At 41.1% G+C, this 20918-nt stretch overlaps 3 protein-coding genes across 7 annotated transcripts in view; 1 reads left to right on the top strand and 2 right to left on the bottom strand.

Annotated features, from left to right (window-relative positions):
- Positions 1-2458, bottom strand: part of LOC124003925 (neuronal-specific septin-3-like) — a 33479-nt gene extending 31021 nt beyond the window's left edge. The window contains exon 1 of one of the 3 annotated variants that reach the window (XM_046312573.1): positions 2303-2458. The gene's annotated coding sequence lies outside the window, so the exon portion shown is untranslated. Of the gene's footprint in view, positions 1-1287; positions 1488-2302 lie in introns of those variants that run through there. The other 2 variants (XM_046312574.1, XM_046312572.1) reach the window with 2 other exon arrangements.
- A 4490-nt stretch (positions 2459-6948) lies between these two features.
- LOC124003657 (serine hydrolase-like protein) lies at positions 6949-10898 on the bottom strand. 3 transcript variants are annotated; one of them, XM_046312148.1, is made up of 12 exons: positions 10667-10898; positions 10341-10484; positions 9856-9969; positions 9533-9574; positions 9406-9425; positions 9198-9272; positions 8999-9099; positions 8796-8875; positions 8616-8650; positions 8414-8490; positions 8176-8263; positions 6949-7909 (listed from the first exon to the last, which is right to left on the bottom strand). In XM_046312148.1, the coding sequence occupies exons 1-12, from the start codon at positions 10722-10724 to the stop codon at positions 7769-7771; spliced, it is 975 nt and encodes a 324-aa protein (XP_046168104.1). In that variant the 5' UTR covers positions 10725-10898; the 3' UTR covers positions 6949-7768. The 3 variants fall into 3 exon arrangements, with proteins under 3 accessions (XP_046168104.1, XP_046168105.1, XP_046168106.1); XM_046312149.1 differs by having other exon boundaries at positions 8999-9096; XM_046312150.1 differs by lacking the exon at positions 9856-9969.
- Positions 10899-12924: 2026 nt separating this feature from the next.
- On the top strand, positions 12925-15326 carry LOC124004100 (myoglobin-like). The gene is made up of 4 exons (XM_046312886.1): positions 12925-12998; positions 14163-14248; positions 14574-14790; positions 14986-15326. Exons 2-4 carry the CDS (start codon positions 14166-14168, stop codon positions 15124-15126), a joined length of 441 nt encoding a protein of 146 aa, XP_046168842.1. The 5' UTR covers positions 12925-12998; positions 14163-14165; the 3' UTR covers positions 15127-15326.
- The last annotated feature ends 5592 nt before the right edge of the window (positions 15327-20918 follow it).

Here is a 20918-nt window from a genome sequence, read left to right as displayed (position 1 = left end):
ATTGACTGTGTTTATTGTTTACTCCATGTTTAACTCTGTGTTGTTGTCTGTTCACACTGCTATGCTTTATCTTGGCAAGGTCGCAGTTGTAAATGAGAACTTGTTCTCAACTAGCCTATCTGGTTAAATAAAGGTGGAATAAAAAAGTAAAAATTGAAATTTATTCCAGGTGACTACCTCATGAAGCTGGTTGAGAGAATGCCAAGAGTGTGCAAAGCTTTCATCAAGTCAAAGGGTTGTTACTTTGAAGATTCTCAAATATATCATCTATTGTTTAACACTTTTTTGTTACTACATGATTCCATATGTGTTATTTCATAGTTTTGATGTCTTCACTATTGTTCTACAATGTAGAAAATAGTAAAAATAAAGAAAAACCCTGGAATGAGTAGGTGTGTTCAAACTTTTGACTGGTACTGTAGATCACAGGTCAGAAAAGCAGAGTCTGTCAGTTGAATTTAGAGCATCAATGAATAACCATATTCTGTCGCTTGCTCTCTCTCTCTTGCTCACACACACACACACACACACACACACACACACACACACACACACACACACACACACACACACACACACACACACACACACACACACACACACACACACACACACACACACACACACACACACAAAATAGTCTGCACATAAAACAGGCATACACAACATCAAATAGGCTTCTGACAGATTATGCAAAGCCTGCTCAAAATTTGGAGTGGTATCACAAATGATAGCTAGATCTACACAAAATAATACACAAATACATATTTGGCCTCTACTAAGCTCCCCCTATGTCATTTCACCTGGTATAACCTCTCTTTTTTTGTCATAATTTAGATTTAAATTTGAGACATGATTTATCTGGCTGAATGTGTGGTCTGTCATCCCATCAAAGATAGACTACAATGATGATGTTAGAGCGTCCACATTGTATCTTTGTATGATTTCTGATGGCGACAATTAGGGCCATATTTCCCACTGTGCTCCGCAAACTGAGGAGGGTTAATTTACGTTTTAACGTCGTTTCTACGGTCTGACTGAAGGATAGCCAGATCAATCCACATTTCGCTAGCTTGATCATAAATATCCTGAACAATAACCCCGATCATGTTTAACCTCACAAGCTACACGATAACAGCTGATTACCTACATCCCAAAACCTGTTTAACCAACCCATTGTTCCGGCTCCATCCATGCTGGATAAAATATGCTAAGTTAGCTAGCTAACGTTAGGTATGCTAGCTGTCCGCATTCGTCTGCTGTGATGTTGATTGTTGCGCGACTTACCGATTCCTGTTTATAGATTCAATTTCCAAAATAGTTTTGTTCCGCGCTAGTGAAAATTTCGACTAGTCTTTCAACCCAATGCTCAAGAATAAACGATAGATGTCCAACATAGAGAAGCAAAGATGTAGGAAACGGGTCGTGTGATTTGTCTGAGTATCTCTTTCCCTCCGTCCCTCTCTGCTCTCTCTAGTCCAGAGCCCCCCTTTTGTTACCAAGGCGACAAGATGAGAGAGGTGATGCAGAACGCATGCTCAAACAGAACCTTGCCCCTAGGCAACCTTTTTGGCATCACCTGAGTGTTTTTTTGTCATTTTTGCACAACCAATCAGTATTTGATTAGACAGACAATTCTCATGAAATGCTTAATAGCAAGTCTGTATACATGAATGATAAAAAATATATATATAAAATTGTTGTGTGTAAACTAAAAAGCAACAACCAAACAAAATATCATTGGTATTGTATAATTCACTGTAGGCCAAACCAGGGTTGGTTAGGTTACTTTCTAAATGTAATCCATTACTAATTACTTGTCCAAAATTGTAATCAGTAAAGTAACTGTTTGATTACCCAAAATGTAATCTGATTACTTTCAATTACTTTTGGATTAGCCTACTTACCCATTAAGAGGCATTAGAAGAAGAGAAAATAATCCATCAAATGTGGTCTCTGACTTGTGGTCAGACTCTCTCAGGTGGAACAAACCTAAACTTTCACCTTTTTTTAATGCTGAAAGGTATCATAATGTATTTCTTCTGCAAACATCCTTTCTGAATTTAAAAGTAATTATGCTTTTTTCAAAAGTATCTGTAATTTGATTACAATATTTTTGCTGGTAATGTAGCTGATTACAGTTACAGTTTTTCCCTTTCAGATTACATGTAATCAGTTACTCCCCAACCCTGGGCCTAACTACAACATTCCATATTTCAAAATGCATTGAATCAGTCACAGCACACCACAAAATTGAAAGGAGAAGCATTTGCATCCAATGATCAAATAGTACCATACTCACATATATGGCGTTTTGTTGTCAGCTCTTAGGTTCTCGCACTGATGTCTTTTGTGTTCATGTTGTCTAAGTTTGTTGGTTCTCTCTAGTCTACATGTTGTGCAGACTTTTTGCGTTGTGTCATGTGTCACTCACTTTACCCCACTGTTCCCCCAAACTTGGTTTTATCACACAGTTTTTGCATGTCTGTTACTCTTCTGATAAGGAGCCATGTCTCAAATTCCCTCCAGTGCCTTTTCTGACCCCCCTCCTCTCTCTCTCTCTTTCTCTCTCTCATCCTGACTTTCATAGTAATATGTTAAGTCTGAATAAAGAGAAATTATAACCAACAAATCCGATTTTGTTTACACTACCATGTGCATGGCCTTCTTTTAAACTTTTTCCTCATTACTCACCCATTGACAAATACACTTGAGGAAGTGTGGTGATGTCATCATGTAATTGCTCTGCCTCTTCATCAACAAACGTCCTGCTTGAAAGAGGGTGATCCAATTCATGTGATGGTGAGATACTGCTATTTGACTGGTTAGATTGATTCCGTTTCCTCTCAATGGTTTGTGTATCGGTCGGTAGACTTTGACACTGAGGTCTAGTCCAGAATTTGGGTCTTTGGAGGTTCTTGTATTTTCTACTAGGGCTGGCTTGTGCTAAAGGTTGAAATGCAGCATCTAAGATTGTCTTTGTAGACTCTTCCAGATGAGACTCTTTGGTGGTAAAGTCCTTTATGAATGTTGCTCCCTTCTTTGCCCGAGGGTTGAGGTCATAGCTGCTTCTTTTGACTTCTGCAGATGTTGATCGACTTAGGTGTTCTTTCCAAGATGGCGTCTTGGGAGGCATAGGAGGAGAAGCACTTTGACAGTATTCCTTTTGACTGAAAGGTAGTCGACCAGCATATACGCTGGCAGCCTGAGACTGAAGTCCCTCTGAAGATGTCCAATGTGTTTTAATGTTTTTGGTGAAGCAAGGCCACATTGGGACCCCTGTCCACCCCTCTTTGACTTAAACTGAAAATGAATTGATTGAGAATCATTCTCAACAATAATTGGAACTTTCCTCCTTGAGACAACATTTTGTCTGGCTGACACACCTCCTGACAGAGCAGTACCTGATGGGGTTACCAGGTCATTTGGTCTTGGTTCAGATATTGTGTCAGCAACTTTTTGCTTGGAAATGCCATCCTTACCTAGAAGAAACCCAGGACTGGATTTTGTTATCCTTCCTGTTTTCCTTAGTCCGAGCCTGGCCTGCAACAAGTTCGGGTCCTGAGACTTCATGCCTCTTGTCCTGTAGGCCCCTGGCTGTTGAGATTGTGGAGAGGAATGGGTGTACGTATCAGGCGGTGTGCCTAAACCTCTAGAATAATATGTTGGTACAGGTTTCATCAACGCAGAACGTGTTACAAAGTCCATCAGAACCTCTTGGTCAAGTATGTCATGGGTTGCTGGTTTAGGGGAACACTGGTTACGATGCTCAGCCTGACCTTTAGTACTAGAGATATGGATTGAATGGGCCCATATTTCTTTGGCCACCGGGGAGGTCTGTTTTGTGCCTTGGCTCTCCAATGGCATTGTTTGACAGTACAGTTTTGGAGATGGGCCAAGCCGGATCTTTGGGATGGAAAGGCTTGGAGAGAGGTCTGGGTTTGTAATGATAAGTGGTGGCGAAACACTATGATTTGGAATAGGAACTTTTGGAAATGTGCTAGGATTTGGAATAGGAACTTTCCAAATAGGCTTTGGAGTAAGAAGTGTTGGGGATGGGCCTAGCATGACCTTAGGGGTAGGAAGTGTTGGGGATGGGCCTAGCCTGACCTTAGGAGTAAGAAGTGTTGGGGATGGGTCTAGCCTGACCTTAGGGGTAGGAAGTGTTGGGGATGGGCCTAGCCTGACCTTAGGAGTAGGAAGTGTCGGAGAGACACCAGGTTTGAGCTTTAGAATAGGATGTGCTGTCCTGTTGCCAAGAGTCCTCTCTGTATGAAGATGGAGTCCCTGGCAGTCAAAGGAGGAGATCTGGATGGGTTTCTTTGTGACAATAGGTGAGAGCTGGGGAGGAAGGGGCGAAGGGACTTGTAGGTGTCTCTGGGGTTGTTTAGAGGTGAAAGTTGCAAGGTGGTTATCAAAACTCATTGCAAAGAGCAATTATGAGTATCTGCAAAGCCTGACAGTTTTGATGAGTAGGGAGTGAGAGAAGGTTAATGGGAGAGAAATACATTTTATGTTAATTTTTTAATTTTTTATGTTTATATATTTTATTGTAGGTTTGGCAGTAAGTCTGTCAGAAACATAACTTTAATGTAAAAAGCATTGCAGAAAACATGCATTCTCAAATAGTCATCTGCATTACATTGCAGTACAGAAAACTGCAAGCCTGATCAACTAAAAATAAACAGAAAGATGAGTATACAGTTAAACAAGCACTGACCTGAGTGTATGCGATAGGCTCTATCTGGGTCGTTGACATGGAGTGAGAGAGAAAACAAGTGAGAGACAGTGAGAGACAGAGAGAGCGAGAGAGAGAGAGAGGGAGGGAGAGGGAGAACAGCTGGAAGTCGTGTGTACCAAAGTTACATTCTCCCCATTCCTCTCATCTAAAGCTGCACTGTTTCACTCACCCACTCCCACCCCCCTCATTTTGTTTGTCTATGGGAAACATAGTCTGTGTCTGTGGATAGACAACTACAATGCTCCCCAGTGGAGAATCTTGAAACAAATCTTTGAAAAGTTTTCCTCTTTTTGTGTTTTACTTTTTCCAGGGCTGAGAATTAGTGCATAACACGGGGTATTCAAATGGTGATAAAGCCATTTATTTTGTTATTTTTTATGAATATATAATTATGGTAACATGGTCAAAAGTGCAAAATGATCCATACATACTTTTTTCCCACCACCCTTCAGTAAAAAAGGGCAGCATGATGAGAATAAAACACAAATGTTTTCTTCAGATCGACCTCTGAATGGATTATTTTGGCATCTTGAAGAATTTATTCATCAATCTATTTGGCACATAACTGATATCATTACTGAAAGCAATTGACAGTTTCATTCAAACACCTTTACAAATACTTCCAAACAAGAAACATCTTGATAGCAGCTGCCATATTGACACTTTCAGAAAACTGATTTTGTGGTTTCAACATTTAGAAATGTATTGCACTTTATTAGTCAGCTTCAAATGCACTAAGATACATGAACATCATGATAAATGCAGTGAATGTCTGGTTACAAAAGATATGTAAAAATTGGCACAATCATGAAATGGCACAAATATGAACATAAAAACAGGAACTATCCCTTTGTTCAAATGACCTCATTTTTTGTTTCCCCTCTCGATGAAAACGTTATTCACATTTCAACGGGTGACATCACCTGACCACAGTGCCATCCTCTCAATTCTGTTTCTTCCCAGTCAGGCCTCTCACGTCCCAAACCTCTCAGGAGGTGTTTGTCTCTATCTACCATCCTGCGGTCCTCCAGTCCCAGCTCCACTCCATGTGGTCAGCTTCTGTCCTTCCCGTAGTGTGCGTGGTCATATCATATGAGGGCATTGCCATCTTCGTCTTTGCTGTTCAAGCTGACCACCAGCGGATGGTGCTTCACAGTCTTGTTGCTCCACTTGTGTGCGTCCTGAAGCCCTGGCTCGAGGAAGTAGAGACAGGCGCCGAAGCCGGCCAGCACCAGGACCGACACCAGCAGGTAGATGGGGACGAACCAGTCCAGGAACATCCAGGACATGGTACTGTTACGGAGCGGTACAGGAGGAGGACGGGGGGACATTAGATTGTGAGCTGATGATCAAATACCAAACACAATATACCTATTGTACACATGGTGCAGCTTAACCTGGAAACGTACTCCTTATTCACAATCTCGTCAACTATTATGTGCAAGCAACTGCCCTGTCAAAATTGACTATAAAATGGTCCTCTGTGTTAAGATATATTAGTTGTGGCAGGCTATTGCCATTCAAATACTCTAACATGCTTCGCCATCCTTGTACTGTGTCAGTAGATTATGTCCACTGTAACTGATTGCACACATTAGCTGCTAGAGTAACTGCACATGATCATGACAAAAAATATTGCACAGTAGCTAGCAGGTTTCGGCACATACCTGTGGTCTCTGCTGTGCCCGCCTTCCTCTGAATATGATGTTTGTGTAAAATGGAGGAGCAATGGAGTCACTAATCAGATGATGTATTGGTCTAATGCAGCACAACCGTCAGCTGGATGGTATAATATAATCCAAGGTGATCTCTCTGAACAGATGACAGAGGTTCATCATACTGCTCTGGGTTCTGACGTCACATTCAAAGGGAGGGGAGGAGGGGGGCATTGCTATGACAACAGCCCTAGTGATGGGTGGAGGCGGATGTTATGCAACGATTATTGTGGTGTTTTTTTGGGCCAGGACCCTTCAGATGTCTCCGGTCGCCTCCTTCATCCTCTGCATGAAATCGATTACAGTTAATTTAATGCACAAACCATCACAGAGTAAGAGGGTAATGTTCTCCTTTATATCCGTCACTCAGGCAGAAGCAATAGGATTTCCTTATAAGGAGACTGCTCATCTACAAAGCACAACATGTCATGTTTTTTTTCTCTTGACGTCCGAGACAATTACTTTTATCTGAGACAATGACTAAAATAAGACTGAAGAGCAGGAAGGATGACCTATTTATTGTCAAACTGTACCAGGAAGAAGCCTTTGTCCAATTAGTTGAATGATTGTTTCTCAGCTCTAGGTCCAGATGAAGGAAAGATAAGCTTAATAGATCAACCTCTAATCCACTTCTCATTGGGCCACATCCAGGAAGTGGAAATGTAGGTCTGCATCTGATTGGTGTGAAGCCGAATCCTATACAATTATTTTTTTTAAATACAAATGTGTGATTTATTAAAATATGAATGCATTTAAATAGGTTCTGACCAGTAGCAAGGCACTGTAAGGCATCACCGGGTCATCAGTTGGGAGAAAACTGGCCAGTTCTAAAAAGACATGACATACAGCAACTGGTAAACATCAAGTATTCTAGCTCGACAGACTGCCGTTAAAAAAAGTATTGGTGTGTTTTTGATACAGCACAATATAATAAATATTATGGTCTCAAAGTCTTTAAAGTCTGTTTAGTAGTAGCAATTTATTCTGCGTCTACAGGTTTATAAACTGATCCAGTCTCATATTATGCGTAGATTCTGCAGAATGACGTTGACACGGGCAGCACTGCAGATATTGAGATGAGTGAGATACAAGACTTCACTCTCACACAGTCCAGCTCACTGGTTCACCAGGAATTGTTGCGGAAATGTACCCACTATGCCATTTACTTTCTGCATCTACGCCATGTCGCTGAGTCTACCTTTAATACTGCTCATGTTATGAATGGATGGATGGAACCCGGAAGGCTACAGGCACACTGCATGTATCTGAGAGTTGTAAACACTAACTAACACAGTGGGGGAGGGGCGGGGGATTATAACTTGGCTGCCTGTGTATCCTCTGCAGTGCTGTGTGAAGGAGCTTCTTTCTGGAGGAAGTCAGTGATGAGTTGAGCCACAGTCTCAGGGGTGTTCAGGTGGACATGATGATCACCAGGTACGTTAACCACCATGCCCTGAGAGAGACAGACAGACAGAGGGGGAGAGAGATTGAAAACAAATACATATAAACTATTCTTTCCCAAAAACCCTGCATTTGACCGATCTTTTACCACTGTTATCTATACAGTACTGTAGCTGCAAGGAGCAGCGCACAATATGACTGTAGTAACAACATACCAATATTACGCTAAAATGTTTTAGTCGCAACCATAAAAGTGACATTAGAATGTGAGTAGGACATATTTACAAAGAAACAAGGTGTATACGTAAGTATACTCACGCTTTGTTCTTTATACCCTAGAAGTAGCGTTGAGGTAAATATCTTCTGTTGTGGTTCAGAAAACATCTTCTCAAACCCCTCCTCCGCCCTATCAGGAGAATTAGAGTTCTTCAAGTAAAACATATTAGCAGTAAAAAAAAAATAGTGATTGACTGTGTGGTAAAGTGTAGTTTACAATAGAAACTGTAATAATCCTGTAATAATTGTGAAATAGTGTAATGATGGGAGAGTGTCCTACAGCACTACTAGAACTCTGGCCTGTATCCTGGACTGCAACTCCAGACTCTGCTCCAGACTGACACGCACAACGTTTTTCTGAAACAGAACACATTAGCATTCCTAGAACACATTAGCATTCCTAGAAACAGATCAAATATACAAATCAACTTAAGTAAATATTTTTTTATGAGGACTATTAAACACAAAAAGATTAGTCTTACCAGATTGATTCTAATGTCTCGGGTGAACACCACCCCTATGAGATAAAAACAGAAAGTGTTAGTATTACTATTATATTACAATGATATGAGTACGAAAGATGACAAGAAGGAGAAACAAAGTGAAAAGAGAAAAAAGACCACGTGAGATAGGGAGAGAGGGGGAGAGAATGATCATTTTACCTCCTTCAACCTGAGCGAGTCCTCGTTCTAGAAGAATGTGGGCTGACTGCTCCAAGAGAGAGGGGTTTGCTGCCAAAAGCCTGGAAGTAATTAACACATCATAGGAGTGACGCAATGACTAGGATTATCAGAGCAGAGAGATTATGGCCAGACAGCCCAACATAACAGAAGTGTCATTGTAAAACAAGGAAGTGTGGTCTTACCTCATCAATGCGTTCTCATAGGTGTAAACCTTCTCATCTTTCTTCTTCTCAAACTCAAGCATTCCTTCAAATCCCTGTCTTATCACCGTATGCAATTCCTTCTAGGGTAAGAGACACAATGGTAGAGAGACATTATAAAATGTGGATGTCCTAAACAGTTCCAAGGAAAAAATGATAAAAGAGTTGAGTATTTCAGTACTGCGTCTGTGGGTAAGAATCCATAGGAGTCCAGGAGAACCACTGAATCCACCATCTCTGGATACAATGCACTGAACTGGACAAAGACAACAGGACATGGTTACACACACACACACCATACACAGGTACTGTCTCTGGATATTGTTCATTGCGAAGAGACACACAGATATGAAACAGCATTAACATGCTTATTTTTTTAAGATGCTTACCATTCCAGCTACATTGCCACCTGTACAATGGAGAGCACATGATCAGATGTCTGTACAGAAAGGAAAACAACCATGTCTGATCAGAACACAATGAGTGGAAGAGAGATGAAGATGAACAGTCACTCACCCATACTGTGTCCGATAATAGAGAATCTCTTCCATTGGAGAGCTGCAAACCATTTCATTCGATTAGATAGTGAGAGATAGTCTGCTAAATGTCTAACTTCACTTTACTTTCAATCATTGCTTTTCAGCTCTTACTGGAGCAAAGGTCACATTGGTCTGAATAAGCTCAAACCAGCAGGTAGCCTGCTCCAGGGTTCCATGACCCCATTCTCAGAGAGAGTGGGATATGCAAAAAAAACACATTTGTATTAAAACACACTTGTGCCTGTGTGAAATTGGACAAATATATGCATCCACTAAATTCATTTGAATAATTATTAATACCTCCAATGACTCGCCGTATGTCAGCCACATAAGCAGGAAAGCTGTAGAAGACTCCAGGAGGTCTATGCGAGGAGAGGCCATGGCCAGCCATATCCACAGCTACACACTTCCACTCTGTATGTATATGTATATAAATATAAGAGAGAAAGAAAGAGAGAGAAAGAGAGAGAGAAAGAGAGAGAGAAAGAGAGAGAGAAAGAGAGAGAGAAAGAGAGAGAGAAAGAGAGAGAGAAAGAGAGAGAAAGAGAGAGAAAGAGAGAGAGAGAGAAAGAGAGAAAGAGAGAGAGAAAGAGAGAGAGAGAGAAAGAGAGAAAGAGAGAGAGAGAGAGAGAGAGAAAGAGAAAGAAAGAGAGAGAAAGAGAGAAAGAGAGAGAAAGAGAGAGAAAGAGAGAAAGAGAGAGAGAAAGAGAGAGAGAAAGAGAGAGAAAGAGAGAAAGAGAGAGAAAGAGAGAGAGAAAGAGAGAGAAAGAAGGCAGCCTACACACCTTTTGGCAGCAGTGGAATGAGAGTGTTGAAAGTGCCACAATTGTCTGCCCAGCCGTGCAGGCAGAGTATTGGTCGACCATGGTCAGGACCCCAGACCTTGCCCCTTATCTCTCCCCACGGCACTGGCATATTGAACTCTGTCACTGAAGGGCAATTACTGTTAAGACGCATTACTAAGCATTTAACATGCCACAACAATCAGTAATAGTGCTTGAGGAAGTGTTATAAGAAGCTCAACAAACAAACAACACACTAATGACTTCACTAAGTTCATGTCAAGACAGCTCCCATAAGTTCTGACGATCAAGAAAGGATTCATTCTTACCTGCTTGTTTCATGGTAGCTGATGTCATCAAGTGTCTGACTCCTTTCAAAGTTTGCATTATTCTGAAAGACCAACTTCAACGTCAGGTTGTTAACTAAACATAAGCACTATACGTCCACAGCATGGATATATTATATATATATATAATAAAACGTTAGCTATGAAATAACAACAACTATTCACGCTTATGTAACCTTCGAAACGCTTCTCCATTACTTCCGGGTGAAGTGATACGTGTTATTTTGCCCAATGAAACGTGAATGCGATTCTCCCCCTTAGCGAATAACATTGGACAGCTAGCGGCCGGTTAAATGATTGACAAGTGCACGCGCCAATTCTATGTCAGACATTGTCCAATCACATTCTTTGTCAGGAGAACAGGGCGGGTTAACACAAGGCGTTACAAGACAAGGTGCGGTCACAAAGTATCCATAATTATATATATATTTTTATTTTATTTTTATTTTATTAATAACAAATCAATACATAAAGCACATGAGGGAACACAAGCATACATAGATTACAAACAATAGACAATCGAGCAAGGGGGTACAATATCACATTACAATTACACAAGGACCTTAAGGGACATGCATATACTTACAATCCAGAATTATATCGTTCTAGCAATAAACCAAACAAGTGGTCAAGACTATGAACTACGTGTCTTTGTCCCCAATATATATTTTTCCCCATCTGGGTATAGCTCAACGCATTGGTCTAGAGTTTGTTGCAGAATTTGTCTGTTCCAACCATTTCGTGACATGTAGCCTTATTGGCATGAAAAACAAAAATAATTTTGAAATATTTCCTGACATTTAGCCTATCGGCATGAAAAACAAAAATAATTTTGAAAAATAGTGAGGAAATTCCAGCCTTGGAAACATTCTAGAGGTGGACGACAAGGCCTTTTAAACAAACAAAGTGGATGCTGTTGTATCTGCAAAAGGTCACCAGGTGGCAGAAATGGTAAAACCCTAAGCCTAAAATAGTTTGAGAATAGATATAGGAGAGACACTTCAGAACAAACTTCCCTTTTGATATTTTTTAGGGACTATCTGTTGTTCCGTGTAGTGAATCTGTTATTCAATGTGCTTGTATGGGCTAATAGCAGTAAGGCTCAAAATATTGTTTTATTAAATTATTTAGAAATATATTTTGGGGATAATTCAAGGGGTCTTAAAATTCAAAATCAAATAGCTAAATGTTCCTTGGTATGACCTTCTTAAAACAATTCCATATAGCTCAGTAGAACAAAATAGAGAATACCAATAGTTGATTATATCCCAACCTGGCAGGGTTTAAACTTGACCTGAACTTGAACCCCAGTAAAGGAGGGAAAAGGGCTAGGGACTATACATATCCATTCTTACATGCTCTGGCAAAACTGTCTAGTGGTCCTGGCTGCTGCCAGTAGTTATTTATAAAGCTACATGGTGACTGAAGAGAGAGAAAGATAGGAGAGGAGAATGCTACATGGTGACTGAAGAGAGAGAAAGATAGGAGAGGAGAAAGAGATGGGGAGAATGGCAAAAAGAGACAGAGAGGTGTGAGATAAAGAAGAGAGAGAGAGGAAGGAAGATAGATAGTGAAAGATTGTGACAATGTATAGCCTATTCATGGACATATATGAGAGTCACAGTCCTGTTTGGCCTTTGGTTCAAAAGTTTCTGTGATTGCAGTGTAACAACTGCTTTTCTCATTTGCTGACTTTTGGCAGCATTTGTCTTTGACCATGCCAATAATGTATTTGTAAAGGACAGATGCTCTTTCGCCCTGTTCAAAACAATGAGTGTGTCATAAAGAAAGCAATGCTGTCGGCATCACACCACTGCTATTGTCGTATACTAAGTGTCATAGGATTGAGTCAAATGGCATTTCTTACACATTATGAACAATTGAGAGATTTATGTATGTTAGTTCATAAGAAAAGAAGGTTCCAAAATCAAGATTTCCAAGTCAATCAAATTCTGAATAGAAATTATTTCCAAAGTTGGTATGCTGATGCTCTATTGCTACAGTTCATCAGAACTCCAAGCCGTTTACAGGCTCGGCTTTGTATGACCATTTAATATGAGACAATAGAATTCACAATGCAGTGCGGGACAGAAAGGAATCTAACTGGTATAGTATCATCATTTGGTAACCTAACGGGAGGGCGGGCTAGAAGGTTTAGAGGTGGAGTTAACTTGGAGAGAGAGATTGATGGTTGGTCTGGGATGAGTGCGTGAGAGGGAGGAGGAGGTATAAAAGGTATGGTTTGGGGATGGGTTTGACTATAAAGTATTTTGGAGTTTGAAATATTGACACGGGACATTTACCTGCTTTACTGGTACAGTATTAATGCATCTATGTCACGCTTTAAAACAGGGCTGCCCAACCCTCTTCCTGTAGGTTTTCAGTCCTACCCTAATTTAGCATATCTGATTCAGCTAGTTGAGGTCTTGTTGAGCAGCTAATTAGTATAATTAGGTGTGTTAAATTCAGGTTGGACTGAACCCACAAGATGGTAGATCTCCAGGAAGAGGGTTGGGTAGCCCTGCTTTAGAAATACATTTTTGGATCAAATGTTTATTCACTTTAAAAAACAATGTTATCATTTTTACCTAGCATTCGTGGCTGCAAAAGCACATCACATTAGTAATCATGAGTGAGTTTGGGTGAGCTGATATTGTAACCCAAAATGTATTTCAGTAAACTACTTGAACTGTATGACATCTAATCTCTCCCCTGCTACCCACCTAACACTTACCACCTCTAATAATGCATGCAATCCGTAGCTACCCTCTCCCCTCCACTAGGATTTATGGCTGACCGTTTCTATAGCGTTTTGCTGAGTAGACTTGCCATATGTTAGATTAGATAAATGCATTACTGAATTAGTGTAATGTAAATTAAAACCATAATTCCGTCTTTTTGGCTGCTTCATTTGTCCTGTTCAATCTGATATTAATTTGTTCCTCTACTAGACCAGCTTCAGTCTGTCTTACTAACCCACTGACTGCTTGGCACAGAAAATATTAGCTTTCCTATTGTACGTGTTTGTAACAGGGCTGGAGGTCAATTCAAATTGAAGGTCAATTTGATTTTTTTTTAAGAAACACGTTGGGAATAAATAGCTTTTGTAAGGTGTACGTTAATAATCGGGAAGCAAGTACAGGCAGCGAATTTAAAAAATAAAATAAAAATAAAATGGAACGAAACATGAGTAGCGTACAGACATGAAACAGAAACAATGCCTGGGGAAAGAATCGACGGGAGTGACAGATATAGGGGAGGTAATCAGGAAGGCGATGGAGTCCAGGTGAGTCATGAGGCGCAGGTGAATGTAACGATGGTAGCAGCAGGTGTGCGTAATAATGAATAAACTGGCGACAACGAGCGCGAGTAAACCTGAGTGACACGTCTGAAAATGGATACCGTTTTATTAAAGACCCAAGCCCTGATTTGTACTGTATGTCATGTCACTCCTTAGTCTCCTGTCTGTCTTCCTCAGGTCATGGATAACTTTGACATGGTTCTGAAGTGCTGGGAGCCAGTGGAGGCTGACTACAACAAACACGGAGGACTGGTTCTGAGCCGGTCAGTGGACAATATTGGTCTGTAGTTTGCTTTGGCCCAGGTTGTTACGTTTTTCTTACTGATGCACAGACACCTCCGCAAGATGCACGAAATGCCATGGACCAGAGCCAGACTTTACTGAGTTGGCTAAGCGATTGACTGGAGAATGGTTCTGGCCATCAACTACTAGACTGTGTTGAATGTAATACTAAGAAATGGGTTGATGCCAATGTGTAGATATAGCAATCAGGAATGAGTTTTTTAAATTTAATGCTGTTTTTGTACTGTAGAGGCTCAGAAAACTCTCCTTACAAATCGCTCTTCCTCTCTCTCGCCTTACCTCTAGTCTGTTTGCAGAGCACCCAGACACCCTGATGTTGTTCCCTAAGTTCGCAGGCATCGCCGCGGGCGACCTGTCAGGGAACACAGCAGTAGCTGCCCATGGGGCCACTGTGCTTAGGAAGCTGGGTGAGCTGCTGAAAGCTAAAGGTGACCACGCTGCCATCAAGCTCCTGGCAACCACCCACGCCACCAAGCACAAGATTGCCCTCAACAACTTCACGGTGAGGATGAATGATTCCAGTCTCCCTCCCTCTATCTGAAACTGTGCTTTCCCCTTATTCATACATTTGTTGCATTCACTCCAGTTTTACCATGACACTGTCATGCTTAGTTTACTAAAATGCTGAGTGAGAAATTTCCTTTAGTGCTTTTATTCAGTATGAAGTTAAACATCAACATCTCTTGCTGATCCCCAGCTCATCACTGAGATCATCTGCAAAGTGATGGGTGAGGAGGCAGGGCTGGATGGGGCAGGACAGGAAGCTCTGAGGCAGGTGATGGGTGTGATCATAGCTGACATCGATGTCACCTACAAGGAGCTGGGCTTTGCTGGGTAAAGGGTTCACCTCAACGACGCTGGTTTGCTTGTGACTTCCAGAAAAACTTACTGGAAAAGTGTGAGGCAAAGCATTTGTTGCAAATTCTACATTTCTCTATACAGTATATTGCCTTAATCTACCCTTTCATTGTAGTTGGCTTACTGAATGTAAGCTGTTACTCTTTTCACTAAACCAATAAATGTTCCATCAGCTGCAAATGACTGTTTAAAGTGTCTATTCTGCCTTTCATCTCTTTGCCTAATTTCAAACATTCACCCAGTGACATGGACAGATGTATTTTCTGAGGTGGAGGATAAAAGTGATTTTTTTCTCATACCTGTTCTATATAGTAAGGTTGCTTTTCTATTGTACACATTAACAGTTAAAAGCTGAATTGCGGTTAAAGGCCAAAATGTAAAATGTGGTTAGGTCTGATTAGGACAGAAGGAAGGGTTGAAGTTAACAGTCTGCTCTGTGACAAACCTGTTTTGCCTCTATTCTGGTAGTCACCTCTACAGCCCTCTATCTTAGATGACTGTCCGGTTTCTGTTTCAGTGCAGGTCAGCAAGCGGTCAGTCCCCTCCCTCCTTGACTGAAACACATGCATGATCTCTCTTGCACTCAACACACCTAAGTGCTACATACACACAATCCCCACCACCCTGTTTCTTTGGACATTTCCCTGGCTCGGTCCTTTGCCATTCCTGCAGTCTTATCGGTCAGTGTGGACGTGACTCACTTCACAGAGCAGCATCTCAGGCGGGGCTCTGAGTTCAGATCACCCCCTCAGACCAGGCTGTGCCCGTTAGCTTGGGCGCTATGGAGATTGCCCAGTGCATTTCCTCTCAGGAAGTGCATGTCTAGAATGCCCCTGGTTGGTTAAGCCGCACTAGTGAATTAAATAATTGATTCCATAAGCTCAATGCGAATATCTTGAATGACTACAATACACGTACTGGTGCAATAAATCAGGTGTATTCAAATATACTATGCTTAATTCTGGATTCGGCTATTTTCTGTGGTGCTTCTTGAATCTAAAGTACAAGTCCACATCTGTAACACCTTTGCGCCTAGGGGCAAAATTGTAATAGTCAATGTTTCTTTAACTTTTCCATTGTCTCCAGTCATAAGTGTTTTGGCATTGGCCTGGCTGGCATTGAGCTGATTGCCAAAGCTGTGATTAATTGCCCTGCTGAAGGAACGACTATTAATAGGCTGGCTGTGTCACTCGCTGCACTGCAGACGTGAAAGACACTGACACCCTCAACTCGTGTGACCCCGCCTGCCTTTATCTCTCTTTCTGCTGACCCGTCGCCAAGGACAGCCGGTCTCCACCGACCAGACCGGCTGACCCCAGGTCAGGGGCATTAGTCAAGAGTCAGCCATATGAAAAAACCCACAGACGTGACTCATTTTATAGGTTACTCATTCTGTAACTATCATGAATTAAAGCAGCCATTGGGCTCAGGTGTTCCCCCATCTTAGCCACTTCACGTTTATGGTGAATTCAATATGCACCTGCAAACTGATGTGCCCTAACAAAGGTTTCTGTTGTGCAGGTCAGCAAGCGGTCAGTAAGCGATCTATCCCCTCCCTCCTTGACTGAAACGCGTGCATTCTCTCTTGCACTCAACACACCTAAGTGCTACATTCACACTCACCAGCAGGCACGCATACACAATCCCCACCACCCTTTTTCTTTAGGACATTTCCCTGAATTCAAAATGCACCTGCAAACTGCTTGATGTGCCCTAATGGAGGCAGCCTAGTGGTTAGAGTGTTGGGCCAGTGACAAAGGTTGGATCGAATCCCGAGCTGACAAGGTAAAAATCTGTCATTCTGAACAAGGAACAGCTAACCCACTGTTCCTAGGCTGTCATTGTGAATAAGAATTTGTTCCTAACTGACCCCCCCCCCCCCCCTCCCTCCCTCATGGTGTCCAATGGCATTATCTAGTGAGGAAACAGGATACCTTAGACTTCAAATCAGCATTAACACAGTGGATCCCGAACCTGTGTCCCCAATATTTTCTAACCAGGACCAGGTCTCAAGCAGCTTCCCAACCTATATTTTTTTCTTAACACTCCACAAAATGTAACCATTAACACTTTTTGGATAACAGATTATGGTTCACATGACAACAGCCAGAAACGCCATTCAACTTCTACCTAGCTGCTGGTTATTTTGCTCAGCCCTGATCAGTGAGAGGAAGACACGTGTGCATCCTAGTGTCTCCACCTGAGCCTGTCTGTCAGTGGTCACCCCCGGCATACTTATTACATACTGAATGATTTGGGACAGTGTGTGTCAACATCAAATCAAATTTTATTTGTCACATACATGGTTAGCAGAGTGTAGTGAAATGCTTGTGCTTCTAGTTCCGACAATGCAGTAATAACCAACAAGTAATCTAGCTAACAATTCCAAAACTACTACCTTAGACAAGTGTAAGGGGATAAAGAATATGTACATAAAGATATATGAATGAGTGATGGTACAGAGCGGCATAGGCAAGATACAGTAGATGGTATTGAGTGCAGTATATACATTTGAGATGAGTATGTAAACAAAGTGGCATAGTTAGTGGCTAGTGATACATGTATTACATAAGTGCAGTAGAGTACAGTATATACTTATACATATGAGATGAATAATGTAGGGTATGTAAACATATTAGGTAGCATTGTTTAAAGTGGCTAGTGATATTTTACATCATTTCCCATTAAAGTGGCTGGAGTGGCAGATTGTGTGTGTTTCACTGTGCAAACATCTCCATTTCAGATGGCATAATGCAAAACCCTTCTGAAATGCAGTATTCATTTTGTCATGTCCTACAGTGCAGAAAGGATTTAGCAACAGGTCCCTCAGACTCCAGAGCCAACAATGACCGACACAGACGTCAACAAGATGTTTAAATCAGACGCGATACAACATACAAACTGAATCACCCTGAGGAGCAGTAAAGAATTGGGGTAAAGAGCAAGAGGAAGACACCCATGAGATGGACAGACACCTTAAGAGCTGAAAGGGAGAGAAAGATGGGGAAGAGGAGAGGATGTAAATCCCACTAGGCACCAACTGGTTGAATCTAGAGTTGAAGTCAGAAGTTTACATACTTAGGTTGGAGTCATTAAAAATTGTTTTTCAACCACTCCACAAATTTCTTAACTGCAGTTTGGCAAGTCGGTTAGGACATCTAATTTGTGCATGACACAAGTCATTTTTCCAACAATTGTTTACAGATTATTTCACTATATCACAATTCCAGTGGGTCAGAAGTTTACACTAAGTTGACTGGGCCATTAAACAGCTTGGAAAATTCCAGAAAATTATGTCATGGCTCTAGAAGCTTCTGATAGGCTAATTGACATAATTTGAGTCAATTGGAGGTGTACCTGTGGATGTATTTCAAGGCCTACCTTCAAACTCAGTGCCTATTTGCTTGACCACATGGGAAAATCAAAATAAGTCAGCCAAGAAATCAGAAAAAAAATTGTAGACCTCCAGAAGTCTGGATCATCCTTTGGAGCAATTTCCAAACTCCTGAAGGTACCACGTTCATCTGTACAAACAATAGTACGCAAGTATAAACACCATGGGACTATGTAGCCGTCATACCACTCAGGAAGGAGACGTGTTCTGTCTCCTAGAGATGAATGTATTTTGGGATTGATTTGCACTTTTCGCAAACAGCAAAGGACCTTGATGCTGGAGGAAACAGATACAAAAGTATCTATATCCACAGTAAATACGAGTCCTATAATCGACATAACCTGAAAGGTTGCTCAGCAAGGAAGAAGCCACTGCTCCAAAACCGCCATAAAAAGCCAGACTACGGTTTGCAACTGCACATGGGGATAAATATCGTACTTTTTGGAGAAACGACCTCTGGACTGATGAAACAACAATATAACTGGTTTGGCCATAAAGACCATCGTTATGTTTGGAGGAAAAAGGGGGAAGCTTGCAAGCCGAAGAACACCATCCCAACCGTGAAGCACAGGGGTGGCAGCATGTTGTGGGGGTGCTTTGCTGCAGGAGGGACTGGTGCACTTCACAAAATAGATGGCATCATGAGGCAGAAAATTGTGGCTATATTGAAGGAACATCTAAAGACATCAGTCAGGAAGTCTTGATACTACCCATCCCGGGTCCGGGAGCGTAATCATCAACCGACACTAATTAGCATAACGCAACGGACATAAATATTACTAGAAAATATTCCTATTCATGAAATCACAAGTGAAATATATTGAAACACAGCTTAGCCTTTTGTTAACCTCTTGCTCCTACCTGACACGCAGGCGTCCCATCTAGACATCTGGAAATGCAAATGCGCTACGCTAAATGCTAATAGTATTAGTTAAAACATTCATTAAAATACACATGCAGGGTATTGAATTAAAGCTACACTTGTTGTGAATCCAGGCAACAAGTCAGATTTTTACAATGCTTTTCGGCGAAAGCATGAGAAGCTATTATCTGATAGCATGTAACACCCCAAAAGACCCGCAGGGGACGTAAACAAAATAATTAGCATAGTCGTCGCTACACAAACCGCACAAATAAAATATAAAACATTCATTACCTTTGACCTTCTTTGTTGGCACTCCTAGATGTCCCATAATCACTATTGGGACTTTTTTTTCCCGATTAAATCGGTCCATATATAGCCTAGATATCGATCTATGAAGACTGTGTGATAAACGGAAATAAATAGCGTCTTATAACGTAACGTCATTTTTTTAAATTAAAAAAGTTGACTATAAACGTTCACAAAACACTTCGAAATACTTTTGTAATGCAACTTTAGGTATTAGTACACGTTAATAAGCGATCAAATTGATCACGAGGCGATGTATTTTCTTTAGCTGTCCGTCTGGAAATAATGTCCGGGTAAATCTCAACCAAAATATCCGGTCGGAGACCTGAACAAATGGCTTGTCTCTTCTTTGTTTGACCAAGAAACAAAGCCTAGGCAAATGACAAGACTGTTGACATCGTGTGGAAGCTGTAGGTATTGCAACCTCAGCCCCATTTATTGTGGTTCGCCTTTATCAATGGGTTGAAGTGGCGGATGGATATATATTTCCATTTTCAGTGATCAGATTTTCCTGCGCTTTTCGATGAAACGCACGTTCTGTTATAGTCACAGCCGTGATTTAACCAGTTTTATAAACGTCTGAGTGTTTTCTATCCACACATACTAATCATATGCATATACTATATTCCTGGCATGAGCAGCAGGGCGCTGAAATGTTGCGCGATTTTTAACAGAATGTTCTAAAAAGTAGGGGGTAGGAGTAACAGGTTAATCACCCTGTCATCTCAGATTTTGAAAATATGCTTTACAGACAAAGCAAGACAAGCATTTGTGTAAGTTTATCGATAGCCTAGCATAGCATTATGACTAGCTAGCAGCAGGCATCCTGGTCACGAAAATCAGAAAAGCAATCAAATTAAATAGTTTACCTTTGATGAGCTTCGGATGTTTTCACTCACGAGACTCCTAGTTAGATAGCAAATGTTCCTTTTTTCCAAAAATAATATTTTTGTAGGCGAAATAGCTCCGTTTGTTCTTCACGTTTGGCTGAGAAATCGACCGGAAATTGCAGTCACTACAACCCCGAAAAATATTCAAAATTAGCTCCATAATATCGACAGAAACATGGCAAACGTTGTTTATAATCAATCCCCAAGGTGTTTTTCAAATATCTATTCGATAATATATCAACCGGGACTGGTGGCTTCTTAGTAGGATAGAGAGAAACAATGGCCTCATTTGTCCTTTATGCACAAAACAGTCTGAG

The sequence above is a fragment of the Oncorhynchus gorbuscha genome, linkage group LG18 (genome assembly GCF_021184085.1).
Source record: "Oncorhynchus gorbuscha isolate QuinsamMale2020 ecotype Even-year linkage group LG18, OgorEven_v1.0, whole genome shotgun sequence".
Lineage (NCBI taxonomy): Eukaryota > Metazoa > Chordata > Actinopteri > Salmoniformes > Salmonidae > Oncorhynchus > Oncorhynchus gorbuscha.
The sequence above is the reverse complement of the archived record's forward strand: the minus strand, read 5'-3'. Positions and strand labels throughout refer to the sequence as shown.

Coding starts and splice junctions, on each gene's coding strand:
- LOC124003657 (XM_046312148.1), bottom strand. CDS start 10,724: ATGCAAACTTTGAAAGGAGTCAGACACTTGATGACATCAGCTACCATG. Junction 9,575..9,855: donor CATACGGCGAGTCATTGGAG/GTATTAATAATT, acceptor AATGGTTTGCAG/CTCTCCAATGGAAGAGATTC. Junction 8,264..8,413: donor GCCAGAGTTCTAGTAGTGCT/GTAGGACACTCT, acceptor TTCTCCTGATAG/GGCGGAGGAGGGGTTTGAGA.
- LOC124004100 (XM_046312886.1), top strand. CDS start 14,166: ATGGATAACTTTGACATGGTTCTGAAGTGCTGGGAGCCAGTGGAGGCT. Junction 14,249..14,573: donor GGAGGACTGGTTCTGAGCCG/GTCAGTGGACAA, acceptor CCTTACCTCTAG/TCTGTTTGCAGAGCACCCAG. Junction 14,791..14,985: donor TTGCCCTCAACAACTTCACG/GTGAGGATGAAT, acceptor GCTGATCCCCAG/CTCATCACTGAGATCATCTG.